An 18716-nucleotide genomic window follows, 5' to 3' on the forward strand; every position below is an offset into this window, starting at 1 on the left:
TGGGGAAAAACTGGTATGTCAGACTAACTGAGACTTGTATACTGTTGCAGGGCCGTGCAGAGACCTTTGGAGGGGCAGGTGCTCAAAGTATAAAAGGGGCACATGGAACAAGGCTTTAAAAAGCGCGGTTCAAAATATCAATACAGCAATATATTGTGATGCATTCCTTGCCAATTTGCGTATTGATATGGATGATTATGTATTGATACGGCAGCGAATGCTGTGATGCAGTTTTGAAAAAGATTAGAAGAGACAATTTTAAGTTTAAAAGTAAAAAAGTCTACATTTGCCTCTTTTTCTTCCTCTATCTCCATCTCTTCATCTGATCTATTACTTTCCAGTCTCTGTCCATCTAGGAACAAGGCAAAATCTACTATTTCATTATCAATCTATTATTTTAACCATCACTACTACTCTTGCACCTAATCAATAAGTCCACCTTAAATATTGATACAAAACAATAAACAACTGAGTCATGCTATGAAAGCACTGTATAACTTATATAGGCTTATGTTTTATTTATTTTTCCTTTTTATTCAAAACAATTCCAAACATGCTTAATATATCAGGAAATATCTCGATTCTCAAACGTGTAAGTAAACGCGTTTTGCACCTTTATTGATTGTTATTTGATCAATAAATGGAAAGGTAGTGTAATCTATTAACTACACATAAAACCCCGACTTTTTACTTAAGTGCCATATCATGCCATAAAATATTTTTAATACGACTGAATTTGCATTTAATGTAAATTTTAATAACAATATTGTAAGTTACTTATTTTAACTCTTTAATTTTGCAGAGAGTAAAGAACATTTACATTATCAAATAACATTTACATTCAGTCCAGGCACTCTCAAAAACTCCCATTAAAATCACTGAAGCACTTTATATTACATTATGCACATCAGGATTGTTTTTAGTTTTTTCTCTCTCTCTCTCTCTCTGAAGAAAGGATTCGCTAAATAATTCAGTCAGCGAGCAAGTGAACAAAAACACCGCGTTTCATGATGACTCTTCTGCACATATCCGATTGGCCATTGCATTCGCGCAACAGAACCCTTGATTGGTTATCATCATGAAGCGTTGTTAGAACGTCTCTGGCTCAGCGCCAGCCAGCGAACACAGATTTGAATTTAGCAGCTGATGCTGTGCACTGAACGATCTAATCACAACAGTGTGATTATATCAAATATATAAAAAATATTATTCTGCTGTTTTTTTTGTCGTTTGGAAGCTGCATTTAAAATCAACTTGGCTCAGAAATCTTTGAATGGGCATGACGCCTCTGCCCCTCGATGCCTGTGAAACGTTTCTCCCTCAAACAGCACGCTAACGTTACTCTACAGGCTACACACCGCAATATAAACAACATATCTGCATGTTCTCACATCACGTCGTTCTTGTAAAATAATAATAAGTAAATACATATCAAAATCACTTCGCTGAGAATGAAACACCACTTACCAGCTTCCGCGGTAATGAAAATATCCTCTGACAATTAAAAAATGCGCTGCGGCGTGACGAATTGTCCCGGTTGGATGAGGAGGTCGTCGTCGTCAGGTCAAAGGTCATCATGTTGGTCATCTTATTGACGGCTAAATTATTATTCAAAATTTTACTAATATTTAGATTGGGCATGAACAGGCATTCACAAAAGGAAACGTTATTACAAAAAAAAAAAAAAAATTAGAGGAAATTTTGCTTTGACAAAAGGGCACTTTGGGCACCAAAGGGCAAAGGGGCAGGTGCTCAAGCACCCAACGCCCCCCCCCCCCTCTGCACGTGCCTGCTATGCAATACTGCGTGTTTATTATGTGTGTCAGTGGTGAATCTCTGGTGAGTGTATGATCGTAGGGAAGTTATCTGCTGTACTACCAGCAGAATACATATAGAGGGCACTCTTGTAACTCTTTTACAAACTATTTGGTATGTTGTCATAAATTGATGGCATCTTACAACCACTCCATTTTTGGTTTTTAAGTAACCACTTGTGAATTTCCTTAATTTCAGTCCCTCCACCTTCTCTGTCTCTTGTACATTTTGGTGATGATCTATAGCATTTGCAACACGAAGCCGTGTGCCAGAAAACATCCCTCCTTTAGAGAGGTTTTTAATGTTTTTGAAATATGTCTCTTATGCTCACCAAAGATGCAAAGTCTAGTTAAAATACAGTAAGGGTTTTCTATTTTAATATATTTTAACATGAGATTTATTCCTGTGATGCAAAGCTGAATTTTCAGCATCATTACTCCAGTCTTCAGAGTCATGTGATCCTTCAGAAATCATACTAATATGCTGATTTACTCTTCAAGAAACATTTCTTATTATCATCAAATGAGCCTGAACCCGAACATCCTAGCATCGTAGTAATCAAGTCTAGTTGATTAAATTTAGTTCTTCCTCAAGGACTATTTGAATAAACACAACTGGCTACACAAATGTAAAGTGACTTGAGAAATAAAAGCTTGTCCTTTGTTCAGTTGAACATCTGAGCCAAGATACTGTGTTAATGCACGCTGCGGCGGGTCGAGGCCTGTTCATTAACATAAAACTTCTTACATGTGGCTGCTTACAATTTTATTGAGTTTGTTGGTTCACATTCATAAAAGCCCCACTTTTATTAGCCAGCATTAGAGGCGTGTGGATTCCTGACACAAGTGTTTAGTTGTTGTTTGCTCTGTTTAATCAGTTGGAAAACAGCGTGAGTTTTGGATTATAGATTATTGCCTAAATACTATTTGATGTTTGCATGGTAAAAATACCAATTAATTATACATTTTAGGTGTTTTTTCTTCTTTGGGTCTAACGCCTTGTTCACACCAAGAATGAAAAGTATAAAGATAACTATATTATCATCTTTATATTCCAAGTACATGCTCGTCTGCTGCTTTAAACTCTTGAGCTCATTATAGAAGGATTGATTTTGATGTCAGTGGTAGTTTTGAAGGCAAACATCAATGCCTTGAATTTTATGCGAGCAGCTATTGGAAGCCAGTGCAAACTGATAAACAGAGGTGTGACGTTTATTCTTTTTGGCTCATTAAAAATGTATCTTGCTGCCGCGTTCTGGATTAATTGTAAAGGTTTGATAGAACTGACTGGAAGACCTGCCAAGAGGAAAATTATGAATTATAAATTATGAAACTTTTTTTATTGCAATTTATTTAAAAATGTAATTTATTCCTGTGATGCAAAGCTGAATTTTCAGCATCATTACTCCAGCGTTCAGTGTCACATGATGTTTCAGAAATGTCTTTACTTTGACTTTTGATCAATTTCTATATCAGGTGGTGGGTGGGAGGATGGCAGACATGCTCAGCTACATGCGGTCCAAACGGAGTGAAAAAGCGCACAGTTCTGTGTGTGCGGACTGTGGCCGGAGAGGAGCGGGTTCTTCACCCTTGGGACAGCAAGCAGCTGCTCAAACCTAAACCTGTGACACCTTCCAACCGAGATGTACCATGTAGGTCCGAATGGACAGTGGGGAACTGGAATGAGGTGAGTAGTTGTCTTAAAAATTAACTTTATTTTCTTGTTTTTATTTCAAGAGCTCTTCATCAGGCACCAGTCTGATTTTTATGTGGATCATCCTGAAAAAGTGGACTGGAATGGGAAGATAATCTCATCTCAATCTCACATCACTTCACTGACAGGCGACATAAGAGGGACCTGAATTCAGCAGAGAGACGAGTGTTTTACAGACTTAACTACAAAGGTCAAGAGTTCACTTGACTCTTATAGATTTTTACATTGTACAGCCGCAGCTTGCAATCAACAGTTTAGCGTTTCTATTGCTTTTCAGTACAACACACGATAAGACCGACTTATTCAACTTTTGCACTTATGCCTCGTGCGTGAAACGTGGTTCTAAAAACCCGTCATCAAAGTAAAAGAATTTAAACAAAAAAAAAAATGTGTCAAACTGGTGATGGGAGAAAATAACCTATAAAACTTTGAATCAACTGAACCAATTGCTTCACAAAATGATTAACTTTTTAGAAGAGCTCGAAACGCCACATGTTGGGAACGCCTAGGGTTTTCAAGAGCGATATAATGATACTAAGGAAACTGGTATTTCTTATATTATTTTAATGTATTCTCGTAATCCTAAACACTTGTTTTCAGGTGAAACACATCTACCATTTTCTGCATTTTATTTTCTGTTATTTATGTAAAGCTGTGAATGAACCGGAAATCCCACACCTTCACGGAAAACAACTTCCACATTGCAAAAATAAGGTGGATAAATAAAAGCTCCTTAGCTAAAAAAAGTTATCTAACTATTTCAACTACTTTATTAAAGTAATGTAACTGATTACATTTGATCACTTTTCTAAATTTCCAATGAATGTTTTCAGCTGTTAATCATTTTCAAACATTTAAACCAGGCAGGGTTACCCTTACAGTGCTCAGCACTGACTACTGTCAAAAATCATTTTAAAGCACAGCACCACAAAATCAGACTTTAGCTCATCTTTTTACTTTGAGATCATTCTAAGGGAAAATACAAATTTCAAATCATAACAACATATAGTTTAATAGCTTTGATACTAAAATATTTTTTTAAATCAAATCTTTGCATAGCAATTATATCATGAAACACTGGCATCTAACAATGCCTCTATTTAGTTTTTTTATCTGTGCACTTATTCATTTGCACTGTAAGCAGTTCATTAAAGTACATAAATAAAATACTTAAATACACTGCTGATAGGATTATATCCATCCTATCTATTATATCTATCAGTTCAGATATTTATTTGCACTGTAAAAAACAAATACATTACAAAACAAAGCAGCTCATTATCAGGACATTATCCATTCATTTTATTGACATTTCTATATGTGCACATTTTCTTTTATATCTTTTAGTATATCTCTACACTTCTTTTTTAGCTGCCATTTTCTCCTCTTTTTGCCCTTTTTTATGTCCTCTAGCTTTAGTTTTCGCTTGTTCACAAGGTCAGCATTGAGGAGCATCAGCTCCTTCAGGAAGTCTCTGGAGGGCTGGATGCGTCTCGACTTTATGACGTCATCAATGGCATCCTCCACCATCATGTCATGGCAGATCATCAGATATGCCAGAAACAGAGTCACAGAGTGGTCGACACCCTGCTTGCAGCAAATCAACACCTTACCTGAGGAAACAACAAAAGAAATATGGTCAAAAAAACTCATTAATAGACTATAACACACTTGATAATAGACAAGATATGGAGTGTGTTTGTGTCAGCCCTTACTTCCTGGCTTATTCACGGCCTTGTCAATGAATTTTGCAGCTGGCATGAAGCACTTGCTGATGTCAGAACAGTGTCTGTCCGTTGTAGGCAAGCTGTAATAATTGATGTGCAAGCCTCTGTAATATCTGGACCCTGTATTGACTGTTCCTTCTAGATCTTCAACATAAGATTTTCCCAAGAAGTAGTTCAAGTCCTTTTTGGGCGCTGCAGCGTTCAGAATGTGAGTGATGCACATCTCCTGCAGCATATCTCGGTCTGTTGCAGCCTCTCTGCACAAGAACACAACAGCCTTGGTTAGTCTTTTATATAAAACTATTTACGTTGTAGAATAAATGACAGAACAATGAGAAAAATACAATTGTGTTGCAGACTTACTCGTCTCCGATGAAGACCCTGGGCCAGACATTGGTGACATGTCTTTGTTTGAGCAGTGTACACTGCTTCAAACGATCCTCTAGTTGGAGCATGTTTAAAGGGACGTAGTTTTCCAAACTTGCAAGTTCAGATAACACTGTAGACTCTGGCTCAAGAACGCTTGGACTTGGTGCACCCAAATCCACTGGAGTAGCCAGATCCCATTCAGGTCGTGGCTTGAGAACGCTTGGACCCGGGAGGTACAATTCCACTGAATCAACCAGATCCTCTTCAGCGTCTGGCTCAGGGACACTTGAACCCGGGGCGTATAATTCCATCGAGTCCTTATCCCATTCACGTTCAAGAGGATCATCCAGATCCTCCTCAGAGTCCGGCTCAGGAACGCTAGGACTCGGGGTGTACAGTTCCACTGCATCAACCAGATCCCATTTAGGAGGAGCAACCAAATCCTCAATAGGTTTTGGTTCACAAACATTCAGATCCATCTCAGGCCATGCTGAGTTCGATCTGTCGTTCTGGAGGAAGGTTTTTTTCATATTCCTCACTGTAGCATATTCTACTCTCTTAGTTACAACGAAGCCAAGAACTTTCTTATTCTTCGTGGCTTTGGTAGTTTCTGACAAAAGAAGAAAAACATTCAATGTGGCATTAGAAACATCTCTCACCAGATTAAACATGATTAATTAGTCCAAATTGTAAGAAGACATTTCTATTTGCATCTTTTCACCTTTTGGGCTGGCACATGATTCCTCTGGATCAACCAGATCCAGTTTAGGTTCAGAAGGAACCACGAGATCCACTTCAGGTTCAGGGATACACGATTGCTCGGTATCTAACAGATCCATTTCAGGTTCTGGTTTGAGAGCACTTGGATCTGGAACAAACGATTCCTTTGGATCGGGAAGATCCACTTCACGTTGCCCAACAGTTTCCGGCATTTTTGTCTGGAAAACTGCAAATATTTGCTGGAAGATTGCCACCATTTTCCTGGTTATCTCCCAGACAGTGAGTCCTGAAAAAAATAAGAAAACAAACTAGATAAGCCTTGTCTGAGAGTTAAAAAAAAAAAACTTTTAAAAGCTTGAAGTTTAAAAAACCTTTCAAACCCCACTATTTTTAGCAGATAGATCGAGAGAGTGGATGAAGTCTAAACAAGGCATTACTTTCAAAAGTTTTCAGAGCTAAATGGAAATCTATCAGCGTTTGGAAGTCGGCTACAGGAATTCCAGAAGTCAGATAATTTAGAAAAAATATAGCAACCAAAATTCAAATCAGCCTAAAGGTCACTGACAAATCTGGAGGTTGTAGCTTGAGAGCTCAACGAGGTGTAGGAAAACAGTATTAGGTCTTTGTCACAGCTAACATATAATAATTTACTATTAGAAACATCTCTAACAACACAAATAAACATGAATAAGACATATGCATGTCTTCACCTGTTGGACTGTTCTCAGCATCCAGGCCACCCTGATCATTGGCCTCTTCCACTGAAGGTCCTGCTGGGTCGCTCAGATCTTCAGAGACCAGTGTAGGACTCTTCAGCTCTGAGATGCTGTCGTTCCTGTTCATCTCCAGCTGCAAATCTTTCACTTCACAGACTGAGATGTTGTCACTAGAGTTAACCTCCAGCTGCACACGCATCTCTCCTGGACTGCAGTATCTGCCTGAGACATGATCCACTGTCACAACCTCCAGCTGCACATCTAACTCTCGAGATGCACTGCCGCTGATAAGGTCGTAGATGTCATCGGTGATCTCAAACTCCAGCTGCACATCTTTATCATCTGATGCCCAGTAGCTGTCACCGAAGTAGAAGGCGTCATTGACGTAAACCTCCAGAAGCACCTCTCTCACGTCTGTGGACATTGTGTCTGTGGTTCTCATACTGACAGATAAGTAAACCGTATCTGGTAATGTCAGTTTGAACTGTAATGTTATCTGATACACACTGTCTGTACAGATTAAATATATCTCGATCTATAAGGACTGGCGTTTGTACAAGTGTTGCTAGGTTTGTTTTCGCAGAGTTCACTCAGACAAACGTCTCTGTTGCGAACATCACTCAACTAAAAAGATTCTGCCAGGGCGAGTCCTTTTATACTGACTGGGTCTGTGACGTCATGAAACAGTGACGCGTCTTGTTCCAATTGCCATGGAAACGGATTGTTTACCAACGTCAGCATTTTCGCTTTGGCTCATTAGCTCAGAAAATAAATAATTATTTTTAAAAGTGGTTTTCAACTACATTTCATATCGCGTTTATGTCTGCATTTGCTGCGATCCATCTCCAGCGACACAGCATGAAAAAAAAATCACATTTAACGTTACTATGCTTGAATGCAGTTTAACCATCAAAAAAGGTCTTTTGTAAGTCGCTTTGGATAAAAGCGTCTGCTAAATGAATAAAAGTAAGTTAAATGTAATGTAAATGTAAAAAAGTATTCATTTAAGTTAAACAGTTCATTTTCATGTTTCATGATTGCATGGTTTGAATCTGAATCAGTCGGACGAATCCTTCACTGAATGAATTTGTAAGGCTACTGTAAGTACAAGACTGTTTAGATATTAAGCCATTTTTTTGTGTACTAAAGACTCATGATACTCCACTTATGGTCTTTTCTGTCTAACGTTACCTTAATTGGGACTGATTTGTTCGATACCAAATACATTTTGAAACAAAGTTATTTTTAATGTTTGTCAATCATTGTTGTTTAAAGTAATTTAATTCATAACAGTTATAAATAAACAAATGCATAATGAAGGGTCATTCCCACAGAACGCGTTTTTGATGTTGACGCATTACCGCGAGCTCACGCACAAACTCTCTCTTTCACACACACACACACACACACACACACACCACAGTAGGCTATTTTCATTTCAAGTGTTGCCTAATTCTTCTGTGTTCAAGACAGTATGGTGTGATTGTTTATAGTGGATCATTTTCATATTTAACGTTACGTTATGAACTTGCAGCGGTCAAACACATCCGTCAAGCGCAATGCAACAAAAACTCATTGCATTGAAAACATGCATTGAAAAATCTTGCAAATTATTTATTACTAAAATGTTCTTATTCTATTTGTATCTGTTTCTGGGGAAACACTGGTATGTCAGACTAACTGAGACTTGTATACTGTTGCCCTATTGGTTTAAATTGATTTTATTTGCTCTACTCATATAAGTGGCTTTGGATAAAAGCGTCTGCTAAATGATTAAATGTTAATGTTAAATGAATATCTATTAAATGCAATAAGCCAATCATCTAATGCCATGAATATGTAAATGTGTTATTTTATAATTTTTCCTAGCTTATTTTGTATTAAATAGATTTGTCTAGAGAGAACAATTCTTCATTTTTATTACGTGTCATTAAAACATCACATCACTTTACTGACAGGCGACATAAGAGGGACCTGAATTCAGCAGAGAGACGAGTGTTTTACAGACTTAACTACAAAGGTCAAGAGTTCACTTGACTCTTATAGATTTTTACATTGTACAGCCGCAGCTTGCAATCAACAGTTTAGCGTTTCTATTGCTTTTCAATACAACACATGATAAGACAGACTTATTCAACTTTTGCACTTATGCCTCGTGCGTGAAACTTGGTTCTAAAAACCTGTCATCAAAGAATTTAAACTTAAAAAAAAAATGTGTTAAACTGGTGATGGGAGAAAATAACCTGCAAAACTTTGAATCAACTGAACCAATTGCTTCAAAAAATTATTAACTTGTTAGAAAAGCTCGAAATGCCACATGTTGGGAACGCCTAGGGTTTTCAAGAGCGATATAATGATACTAAGGAAACTGGTATTTCTTATATTATTTTAATGTATTCTCGTAATCCTAAACACTTGTTTTCAGGCGAAACACATCTACCATTTTCTGCATTTTATTTTCTGTTATTTATGTAAAGCTGTGAATGAACCGGAAATCCCACACCTTCACGGAAAACAACTTCAACATTGCAAAAATAAGGTGGATAAATAAAAGCTCCTTAACTAAAGAAATTATCTAACTATTTCAACTACTTTATTAAAGTATTGTAACTGATTACATTTGATCACTTTTCTAAATTTCCAATGAATGTTTTCAGCTGTTAATCATTTTCAAACATTTAAACCAGGCAGGGTTAACCTTACAGTGCTCAGCACTGACTACTGTCAAAAATCATTTTAAAGCACAGCACCACAAAATCAGACTTTAGCTCATCTTTTTACTTTGAGATCATTCTAAGGGAAAATACAAATTTCAAATCATAACAACATATAGTTTAATAGCTATGATACTGAAATATTTTTTTTAAAATCAAATCTTTGCATAGCAATTATATCACGAAACACTGGCATCTAACAATGCCTCTATTTAGTTTTTTTATCTGTGCACTTATTCATTTGCACTGTAAGCAATTCATTAAAGTACATAAAATACATAAAATACAATGCTGATAGGATTATATCCATCTTATCTATTATATCTATCAGTACAGATATTTATTTGCACTGTAAAAAAACAAATACATTACAAAACAAAGCAGCTCATTATCAGGACATTATCCATTCATTTTATTGACATTTCTATATGTGCACATTTTCTTTTATATCTTTTAGTATATCTCTACACTTCTTTTTTAGCTGCCATTTTCTCGTTTTTTTGCCCTTTTTTATGTCCTCCAACTTTAGTTTTCGCTTGTTCACAAGGTCAGCATTGAGGAGCATCAGCTCCTTCAGGAAGTCTCTGGAGGGCTGGATGCGTCTCGACTTTATGACGTCATCAATGGCATCCTCCACCATCATGTCATGGCAGATCATCAGATATGCCAGAAACAGAGTCGCAGAGTGGTCGACACCCTGCTTGCAGCAAATCAACACCTTACCTGAGGAAACAATAAAAGAAATATGGTCAAAAAAACTCATTAATAGACTATAACACACTTGATAATAGACAAGATATGGAGTGTGTTTGTGTCAGCCCTTACTTCCTGGCTTATTCACGGCCTTGTCAATGAATTTTGCAGCTGGCATGAAGCACTTCCTGATGTCAGAACAGTGTCTGTCCGTTGTAGGCAAGCTGTAATAATTGATGTGCAAGCCTCTGTAATATCTGGACCCTGTATTGACTGTTCCTTCTAGATCTTCAACATAAGATTTTCCCAAGAAGTAGTTCAAGTCCTTTTTGGGCGCTGCAGCGTTCAGAATGTGAGTGATGCACATCTCCTGCAGCATATCTCGGTCTGTTGCAGCCTCTCTGCACAAGAACACAACAGCCTTGGTTAGTCTTTTATATAAAACTATTTACGTTGTAGAATAAATGACAGAACAATGATAGAAGTACAATTGTGTTGCAGACTTACTCGTCTCCGATGAAGACCCTGGGCCAGACATTGGTGACATGTCTTTGTTTGAGCAGTGTACACTGCTTCAAACGATCCTCTAGTTGGAGCATGTTTAAAGGGACGTAGTTTTCCAAACTTGCAAGTTCAGATAACACTGTAGACTCTGGCTCAAGAACGCTTGGACTTGGTGCACCCAAATCCACTGGAGTAGCCAGATCCCATTCAGGTCGTGGCTTGAGAACGCTTGGACCCGGGAGGTACAATTCCACTGAATCAACCAGATCCTCTTCAGCGTCTGGCTCAGGGACACTTGAACCCGGGGCGTATAATTCCATCGAGTCCTTATCCCATTCACGTTCAAGAGGATCATCCAGATCCTCCTCAGAGTCCGGCTCAGGAACGCTAGGACTCGGGGTGTACAGTTCCACTGCATCAACCAGATCCCATTTAGGAGGAGCAACCAAATCCTCAATAGGTTTTGGTTCACAAACATTCAGATCCATCTCAGGCCATGCTGAGTTCGATCTGTCGTTCTGGAGGAAGGTTTTTTTCATATTCCTCACTGTAGCATATTCTACTCTCTTAGTTACAACGAAGCCAAGAACTTTCTTATTCTTCGTGGCTTTGGTAGTTTCTGACAAAAGAAGAAAAACATACAATGTGGCATTAGAAACATCTCTCACCAGATTAAACATGATTAATTAGTCCAAATTGTAAGAAGACATTTCTATTTGCATCTTTTCACCTTTTGGGCTGGCACATGATTCCTCTGGATCAACCAGATCCAGTTTAGGTTCAGAAGGAACCACGAGATCCACTTCAGGTTCAGGGATACACGATTGCTCGGTATCTAACAGATCCATTTCAGGTTCTGGCTTGGGAGCACTTGGATCTGGAACAAACGATTCCTTTGGATTGGGAAGATCCACTTCACGTTGCCCAACAGTTTCCGGCATTTTTGTCTGGAAAACTGCAAATATTTGCTGGAAGATTGCCACCATTTTCCTGGTTATCTCCCAGACAGTGAGTCCTGAAAAAAATAAGAAAACAAACTAGATAAGCCTTGTCTGAGAGTTAAAAAAAAAAAAACTTTTAAAAGCTTGAAGTTTAAAAAACCTTTCAAACCCCACTATTTTTAGCAGATAGATCGAGAGAGTGGATGAAGTCTAAACAAGGCATTACTTTCAAAAGTTTTCAGCGCTAAATGGAAATCTATCAGCGTTTGGAAGTCGCTACAGGAATTCCATAAGTCAGATAATTTAGAAAAAATATAGCAACCAAAATTCAAATCAGCCTAACGGTCACTGACAAATCTGGTGGTTGTAGCTTGAGAGCTCAACGAGGTGTAGGAAAACAGTATTAGGTCTTTGTCACAGCTAACATATAATAATTTACTATTAGAAACATCTCTAACAACACAAATAAACATGAATAAGACATATGCATGTCTTCACCTGTTGGACTGTTCTCAGCATCCAGGCCACCCTGATCATTGGCCTCTTCCACTGAAGGTCCTGCTGGGTCGCTCAGATCTTCAGAGACCAGTGTAGGACTCTTCAGCTCTGAGATGCTGTCGTTCCTGTTCATCTCCAGCTGCAAATCTTTCACTTCACAGACTGAGATGTTGTCACTAGAGTTAACCTCCAGCTGCACACGCATCTCTCCTGGACTGCAGTATCTGCCTGAGACATGATCCACTGTCACAACCTCCAGCTGCACATCTAACTCTCGAGATGCACTGCCGCTGATAAGGTCGTAGATGTCATCGGTGATCTCAAACTCCAGCTGCACATCTTTATCATCTGATGCCCAGTAGCTGTCACCGAGGTAGAAGGCATCATTGACGTAAACCTCCAGAAGCACCTCTCTCACGTCTGTGGACATTGTGTCTGTGGTTCTCATACTGACAGATAAGTAAACCGTATCTGGTAATGTCAGTTTGAACTGTAATGTTATCTGATACACACTGTCTGTACAGATTAAATATATCTCGATACGGACTGGCGTTTGTACAAGTGTTGCTAGGTTTGTTTTTTACAGAGTTCTCTCAGACAAACGTCTCTGTTGCGAACATCACTCAACTAAAAAGATTCTGCCAGGGCGAGTCCTTTTATACTGACTGGGTCTGTGACGTCATGAAACAGTGACGCGTCTTGTTCCAATTGCCATGGAAACGGATTGTTTACCAACGTCAGCATTTTCGCTTTGGCTCATTAGCTCAGAAAATAAATAATTATTTTTAAAAGTGGTTTTCAACTACATTTCATATCGCGTTTATGTCTGCATTTGCTGCGATCCATCTCCAGCGACACAGCATGAAAAAAAAATCACATTTAACGTTACTATGCTTGAATGCAGTTTAACCATCAAAAAAGGTCTTTTGTAAGTCGCTTTGGATAAAAGCGTCTGCTAAATGAATAAAAGTAAGTTAAATGTAATGTAAATGTAAAAAAGTATTCATTTAAGTTAAACAGTTCATTTTCATGTTTCATGATTGCATGGTTTGAATCTGAATCAGTCGGACGAATCCTTCACTGAATGAATTTGTAAGGCTACTGTAAGTACAAGACTGTTTAGATATTAAGCCATTTTTTTGTGTACTAAAGACTCATGATACTCCACTTATGGTCTTTTCTGTCTAACGTTACCTTAATTGGGACTGATTTGTTCGATACCAAATACATTTTGAAACAAAGTTATTTTTAATGTTTGTCAATCATTGTTGTTTAAAGTAATTTAATTCATAACAGTTATAAATAAACAAATGCATAATGAAGGGTCATTCCCACAGAACGCGTTTTTGATGTTGACGCATTACCGCGAGCTCACGCACAAACTCTCTCTTTCACACACACACACACACACACACACCACAGTAGGCTATTTTCATTTCAAGAGTTGCCTAATTCTTCTGTGTTCAAGACAGTATGGTGTGATTGTTTATAGTGGATCGTTTTCATATTTAACGTTACGTTATGAACTTGCAGCGGTCAAACACATCCGTCAAGCGCAATGCAACAAAAACTCATTGCATTGAAAACATGCATTGAAAAATCTTGCAAATTATTTATTACTAAAATGTTCTTATTCTATTTGTATCTGTTTCTGGGGAAACACTGGTATGTCAGACTAACTGAGACTTGTATACTGTTGCCCTATTGGTTTAAATTGATTTTATTTGCTCTACTCATATAAGTGGCTTTGGATAAAAGCGTCTGCTAAATGATTAAATGTTAATGTTAAATGAATATCTATTAAATGCAATAAGCCAATCATCTAATGCCATGAATATGTAAATGTGTTATTTTATAATTTTTCCTAGCTTATTTTGTATTAAATAGATTTGTCTAGAGAGAACAATTCTTCATTTTTATTACGTGTCATTAAAACATCACATCACTTTACTGACAGGCGACATAAGAGGGACCTGAATTCAGCAGAGAGACGAGTGTTTTACAGACTTAACTACAAAGGTCAAGAGTTCACTTGACTCTTATAGATTTTTACATTGTACAGCCGCAGCTTGCAATCAACAGTTTAGCGTTTCTATTGCTTTTCAATACAACACATGATAAGACAGACTTATTCAACTTTTGCACTTATGCCTCGTGCGTGAAACTTGGTTCTAAAAACCTGTCATCAAAGAATTTAAACTTAAAAAAAAAATGTGTTAAACTGGTGATGGGAGAAAATAACCTGCAAAACTTTGAATCAACTGAACCAATTGCTTCACAAAATTATTAACTTGTTAGAAAAGCTCGAAATGCCACATGTTGGGAACGCCTAGGGTTTTCAAGAGCGATATAATGATACTAAGGAAACTGGTATTTCTTATATTATTTTAATGTATTCTCGTAATCCTAAACACTTGTTTTCAGGCGAAACACATCTACCATTTTCTGCATTTTATTTTCTGTTATTTATGTAAAGCTGTGAATGAACCGGAAATCCCACACCTTCACGGAAAACAACTTCAACATTGCAAAAATAAGGTGGATAAATAAAAGCTCCTTAACTAAAGAAATTATCTAACTATTTCAACTACTTTATTAAAGTATTGTAACTGATTACATTTGATCACTTTTCTAAATTTCCAATGAATGTTTTCAGCTGTTAATCATTTTCAAACATTTAAACCAGGCAGGGTTAACCTTACAGTGCTCAGCACTGACTACTGTCAAAAATCATTTTAAAGCACAGCACCACAAAATCAGACTTTAGCTCATCTTTTTACTTTGAGATCATTCTAAGGGAAAATACAAATTTCAAATCATAACAACATATAGTTTAATAGCTATGATACTGAAATATTTTTTTTAAAATCAAATCTTTGCATAGCAATTATATCACGAAACACTGGCATCTAACAATGCCTCTATTTAGTTTTTTTATCTGTGCACTTATTCATTTGCACTGTAAGCAATTCATTAAAGTACATAAAATACATAAAATACAATGCTGATAGGATTATATCCATCTTATCTATTATATCTATCAGTACAGATATTTATTTGCACTGTAAAAAAACAAATACATTACAAAACAAAGCAGCTCATTATCAGGACATTATCCATTCATTTTATTGACATTTCTATATGTGCACATTTTCTTTTATATCTTTTAGTATATCTCTACACTTCTTTTTTAGCTGCCATTTTCTCGTTTTTTTGCCCTTTTTTATGTCCTCCAACTTTAGTTTTCGCTTGTTCACAAGGTCAGCATTGAGGAGCATCAGCTCCTTCAGGAAGTCTCTGGAGGGCTGGATGCGTCTCGACTTTATGACGTCATCAATGGCATCCTCCACCATCATGTCATGGCAGATCATCAGATATGCCAGAAACAGAGTCGCAGAGTGGTCGACACCCTGCTTGCAGCAAATCAACACCTTACCTGAGGAAACAAAAAAAGAAATATGGTCAAAAAAACTCATTAATAGACTATAACACACTTGATAATAGACAAGATATGAAGTGTGTTTGTGTCAGCCCTTACTTCCTGGCTTATTCACGGCATTGTCAATGAATTTTGCAGCTGGCATGAAGCACTTCCTGATGTCAGAACAGTGTCTGTCCGTTGTAGGCAAGCTGTAATAATTGATGTGCAAGCCTCTGTAATATCTGGACCCTGTATTGACTGTTCCTTCTAGATCTTCAACATAAGATTTTCCCAAGAAGTAGTTCAAGTCCTTTTTGGGCGCTGCAGCGTTCAGAATGTGAGTGATGCACATCTCCTGCAGCATATCTCGGTCTGTTGCAGCCTCTCTGCACAAGAACACAACAGCCTTGGTTAGTCTTTTATATAAAACTATTTACGTTGTAGAATAAATGACAGAACAATGATAGAAGTACAATTGTGTTGCAGACTTACTCGTCTCCGATGAAGACCCTGGGCCAGACATTGGTGACATGTCTTTGTTTGAGCAGTGTACACTGCTTCAAACGATCCTCTAGTTGGAGCATGTTTAAAGGGACGTAGTTTTCCAAACTTGCAAGTTCAGATAACACTGTAGACTCTGGCTCAAGAACGCTTGGACTTGGTGCACCCAAATCCACTGGAGTAGCCAGATCCCATTCAGGTCGTGGCTTGAGAACGCTTGGACCCGGGAGGTACAGTTCCACTGAATCAACCAGATCCTCTTCAGCGTCTGGCTCAGGGACACTTGAACCCGGGGCGTATAATTCCATCGAGTCCTTATCCCATTCACGTTCAAGAGGATCATCCAGATCCTCCTCAGAGTCCGGCTCAGGAACGCTAGGACTCGGGGTGTACAGTTCCACTGCATCAACCAGATCCCATTTAGGAGGAGCAACCAAATCCTCAATAGGTTTTGGTTCACAAACATTCAGATCCATCTCAGGCCATGCTGAGTTCGATCTGTCGTTCTGGAGGAAGGTTTTTTTCGTATTCCTCACTGTAGCATATTCTACTCTCTTAGTTACAACGAAGCCAAGAACTTTCTTATTCTTCGTGGCTTTGGTAGTTTCTGACAAAAGAAGAAAAACATACAATGTGGCATTAGAAACATCTCTCACCAGATTAAACATGATTAATTAGTCCAAATTGTAAGAAGACATTTCTATTTGCATCTTTTCACCTTTTGGGCTGGCACATGATTCCTCTGGATCAACCAGATCCAGTTTAGGTTCAGAAGGAACCACGAGATCCACTTCAGGTTCAGGGATACACGATTGCTCGGTATCTAACAGATCCATTTCAGGTTCTGGTTTGAGAGCACTTGGATCTGGAACAAACGATTCCTTTGGATCGGGAAGATCCACTTCACGTTGCCCAACAGTTTCCGGCATTTTTGTCTGGAAAACTGCAAATATTTGCTGGAAGATTGCCACCATTTTCCTGGTTATCTCCCAGACAGTGAGTCCTGAAAAAAATAAGAAAACAAACTAGATAAGCCTTGTCTGAGAGTTAAAAAAAAAAAAAACTTTTAAAAGCTTGAAGTTTAAAAAACCTTTCAAACCCCACTATTTTTAGCAGATAGATCGAGAGAGTGGTTGAAATCTAAACAAGGCATTACTTTCAAAAGTTTTCAGAGCTAAATGGAAATCTATCAGCGTTTGGAAGTCGCTACAGGAATTCCATAAGTCAGATAATTTAGAAAAAATATAGCAACCAAAATTCAAATCAGCCTAACGGTCACTGACAAATCTGGTGGTTGTAGCTTGAGAGCTCAACGAGGTGTAGGAAAACAGTATTAGGTCTTTGTCACAGCTAACATATAATAATTTACTATTAGAAACATCTCTAACAACACAAATAAACATGAATAAGACATATGCATGTCTTCACCTGTTGGACTGTTCTCAGCATCCAGGCCACCCTGATCATTGGCCTCTTCCACTGAAGGTCCTGCTGGGTCGCTCAGATCTTCAGAGACCAGTGTAGGACTCTTCAGCTCTGAGATGCTGTCGTTCCTGTTCATCTCCAGCTGCAAATCTTTCACTTCACAGACTGAGATGTTGTCACTAGAGTTAACCTCCAGCTGCACACGCATCTCTCCTGGACTGCAGTATCTGCCTGAGACATGATCCACTGTCACAACCTCCAGCTGCACATCTAACTCTCGAGATGCACTGCCGCTGATAAGGTCGTAGATGTCATCGGTGATCTCAAACTCCAGCTGCACATCTTTATCATCTGATGCCCAGTAGCTGTCACCGAGGTAGAAGGCATCATTGACGTAAACCTCCAGAAGCACCTCTCTCACGTCTGTGGACATTGTGTCTGTGGTTCTCATACTGACAGATAAGTAAACCGTATCTGGTAATGTCAGTTTGAACTGTAATGTTATCTGATACACACTGTCTGTACAGATTAAATATATCTCGATACGGACTGGCGTTTGTACAAGTGTTGCTAGGTTTGTTTTTTACAGAGTTCTCTCAGACAAACGTCTCTGTTGCGAACATCACTCAACTAAAAAGATTCTGCCAGGGCGAGTCCTTTTATACTGACTGGGTCTGTGACGTCATGAAACAGTGACGCGTCTTGTTCCAATTGCCATGGAAACGGATTGTTTACCAACGTCAGCATTTTCGCTTTGGCTCATTAGCTCAGAAAATAAATAATTATTTTTAAAAGTGGTTTTCAACTACATTTCATATCGCGTTTATGTCTGCATTTGCTGCGATCCATCTCCAGCGACACAGCATGAAAAAAAAAATCACATTTAACGTTACTATGCTTGAATGCAGTTTAACCATCAAAAAAGGTCTTTTGTAAGTCGCTTTGGATAAAAGCGTCTG

General features: G+C 38.1%; 2 protein-coding genes across 2 annotated transcripts; both read right to left on the bottom strand.

The window, feature by feature from the left end:
• Window positions 1–4785: 4785 nt before the first annotated feature.
• On the bottom strand, window positions 4786–13187 carry LOC113087407 (uncharacterized). Its single transcript, XM_026255582.1, has 11 exons — window positions 12411–13187; window positions 11702–11986; window positions 10975–11590; window positions 10600–10868; window positions 10202–10497; window positions 9842–9853; window positions 7055–7595; window positions 6346–6630; window positions 5619–6234; window positions 5244–5512; window positions 4786–5141 (listed from the first exon to the last, which is right to left on the bottom strand). The coding sequence occupies exons 1-11, from the start codon at window positions 12856–12858 to the stop codon at window positions 4843–4845; spliced, it is 3936 nt and encodes a 1311-aa protein (XP_026111367.1). The 5' UTR covers window positions 12859–13187; the 3' UTR covers window positions 4786–4842.
• Window positions 13188–14819: 1632 nt separating this feature from the next.
• On the bottom strand, window positions 14820–18634 carry LOC113072815 (uncharacterized). The gene is made up of 5 exons (XM_026245788.1): window positions 17761–18634; window positions 17051–17335; window positions 16324–16939; window positions 15949–16217; window positions 14820–15846 (listed from the first exon to the last, which is right to left on the bottom strand). Exons 1-5 carry the CDS (start codon window positions 18206–18208, stop codon window positions 15548–15550), a joined length of 1917 nt encoding a protein of 638 aa, XP_026101573.1. The 5' UTR covers window positions 18209–18634; the 3' UTR covers window positions 14820–15547.
• Between the last annotated feature and the right edge of the window lie 82 nt (window positions 18635–18716).

Source organism: Carassius auratus, chromosome 5 (assembly GCF_003368295.1).
Source record: "Carassius auratus strain Wakin chromosome 5, ASM336829v1, whole genome shotgun sequence".
In the NCBI taxonomy this organism is placed as follows: domain Eukaryota; kingdom Metazoa; phylum Chordata; class Actinopteri; order Cypriniformes; family Cyprinidae; genus Carassius; species Carassius auratus.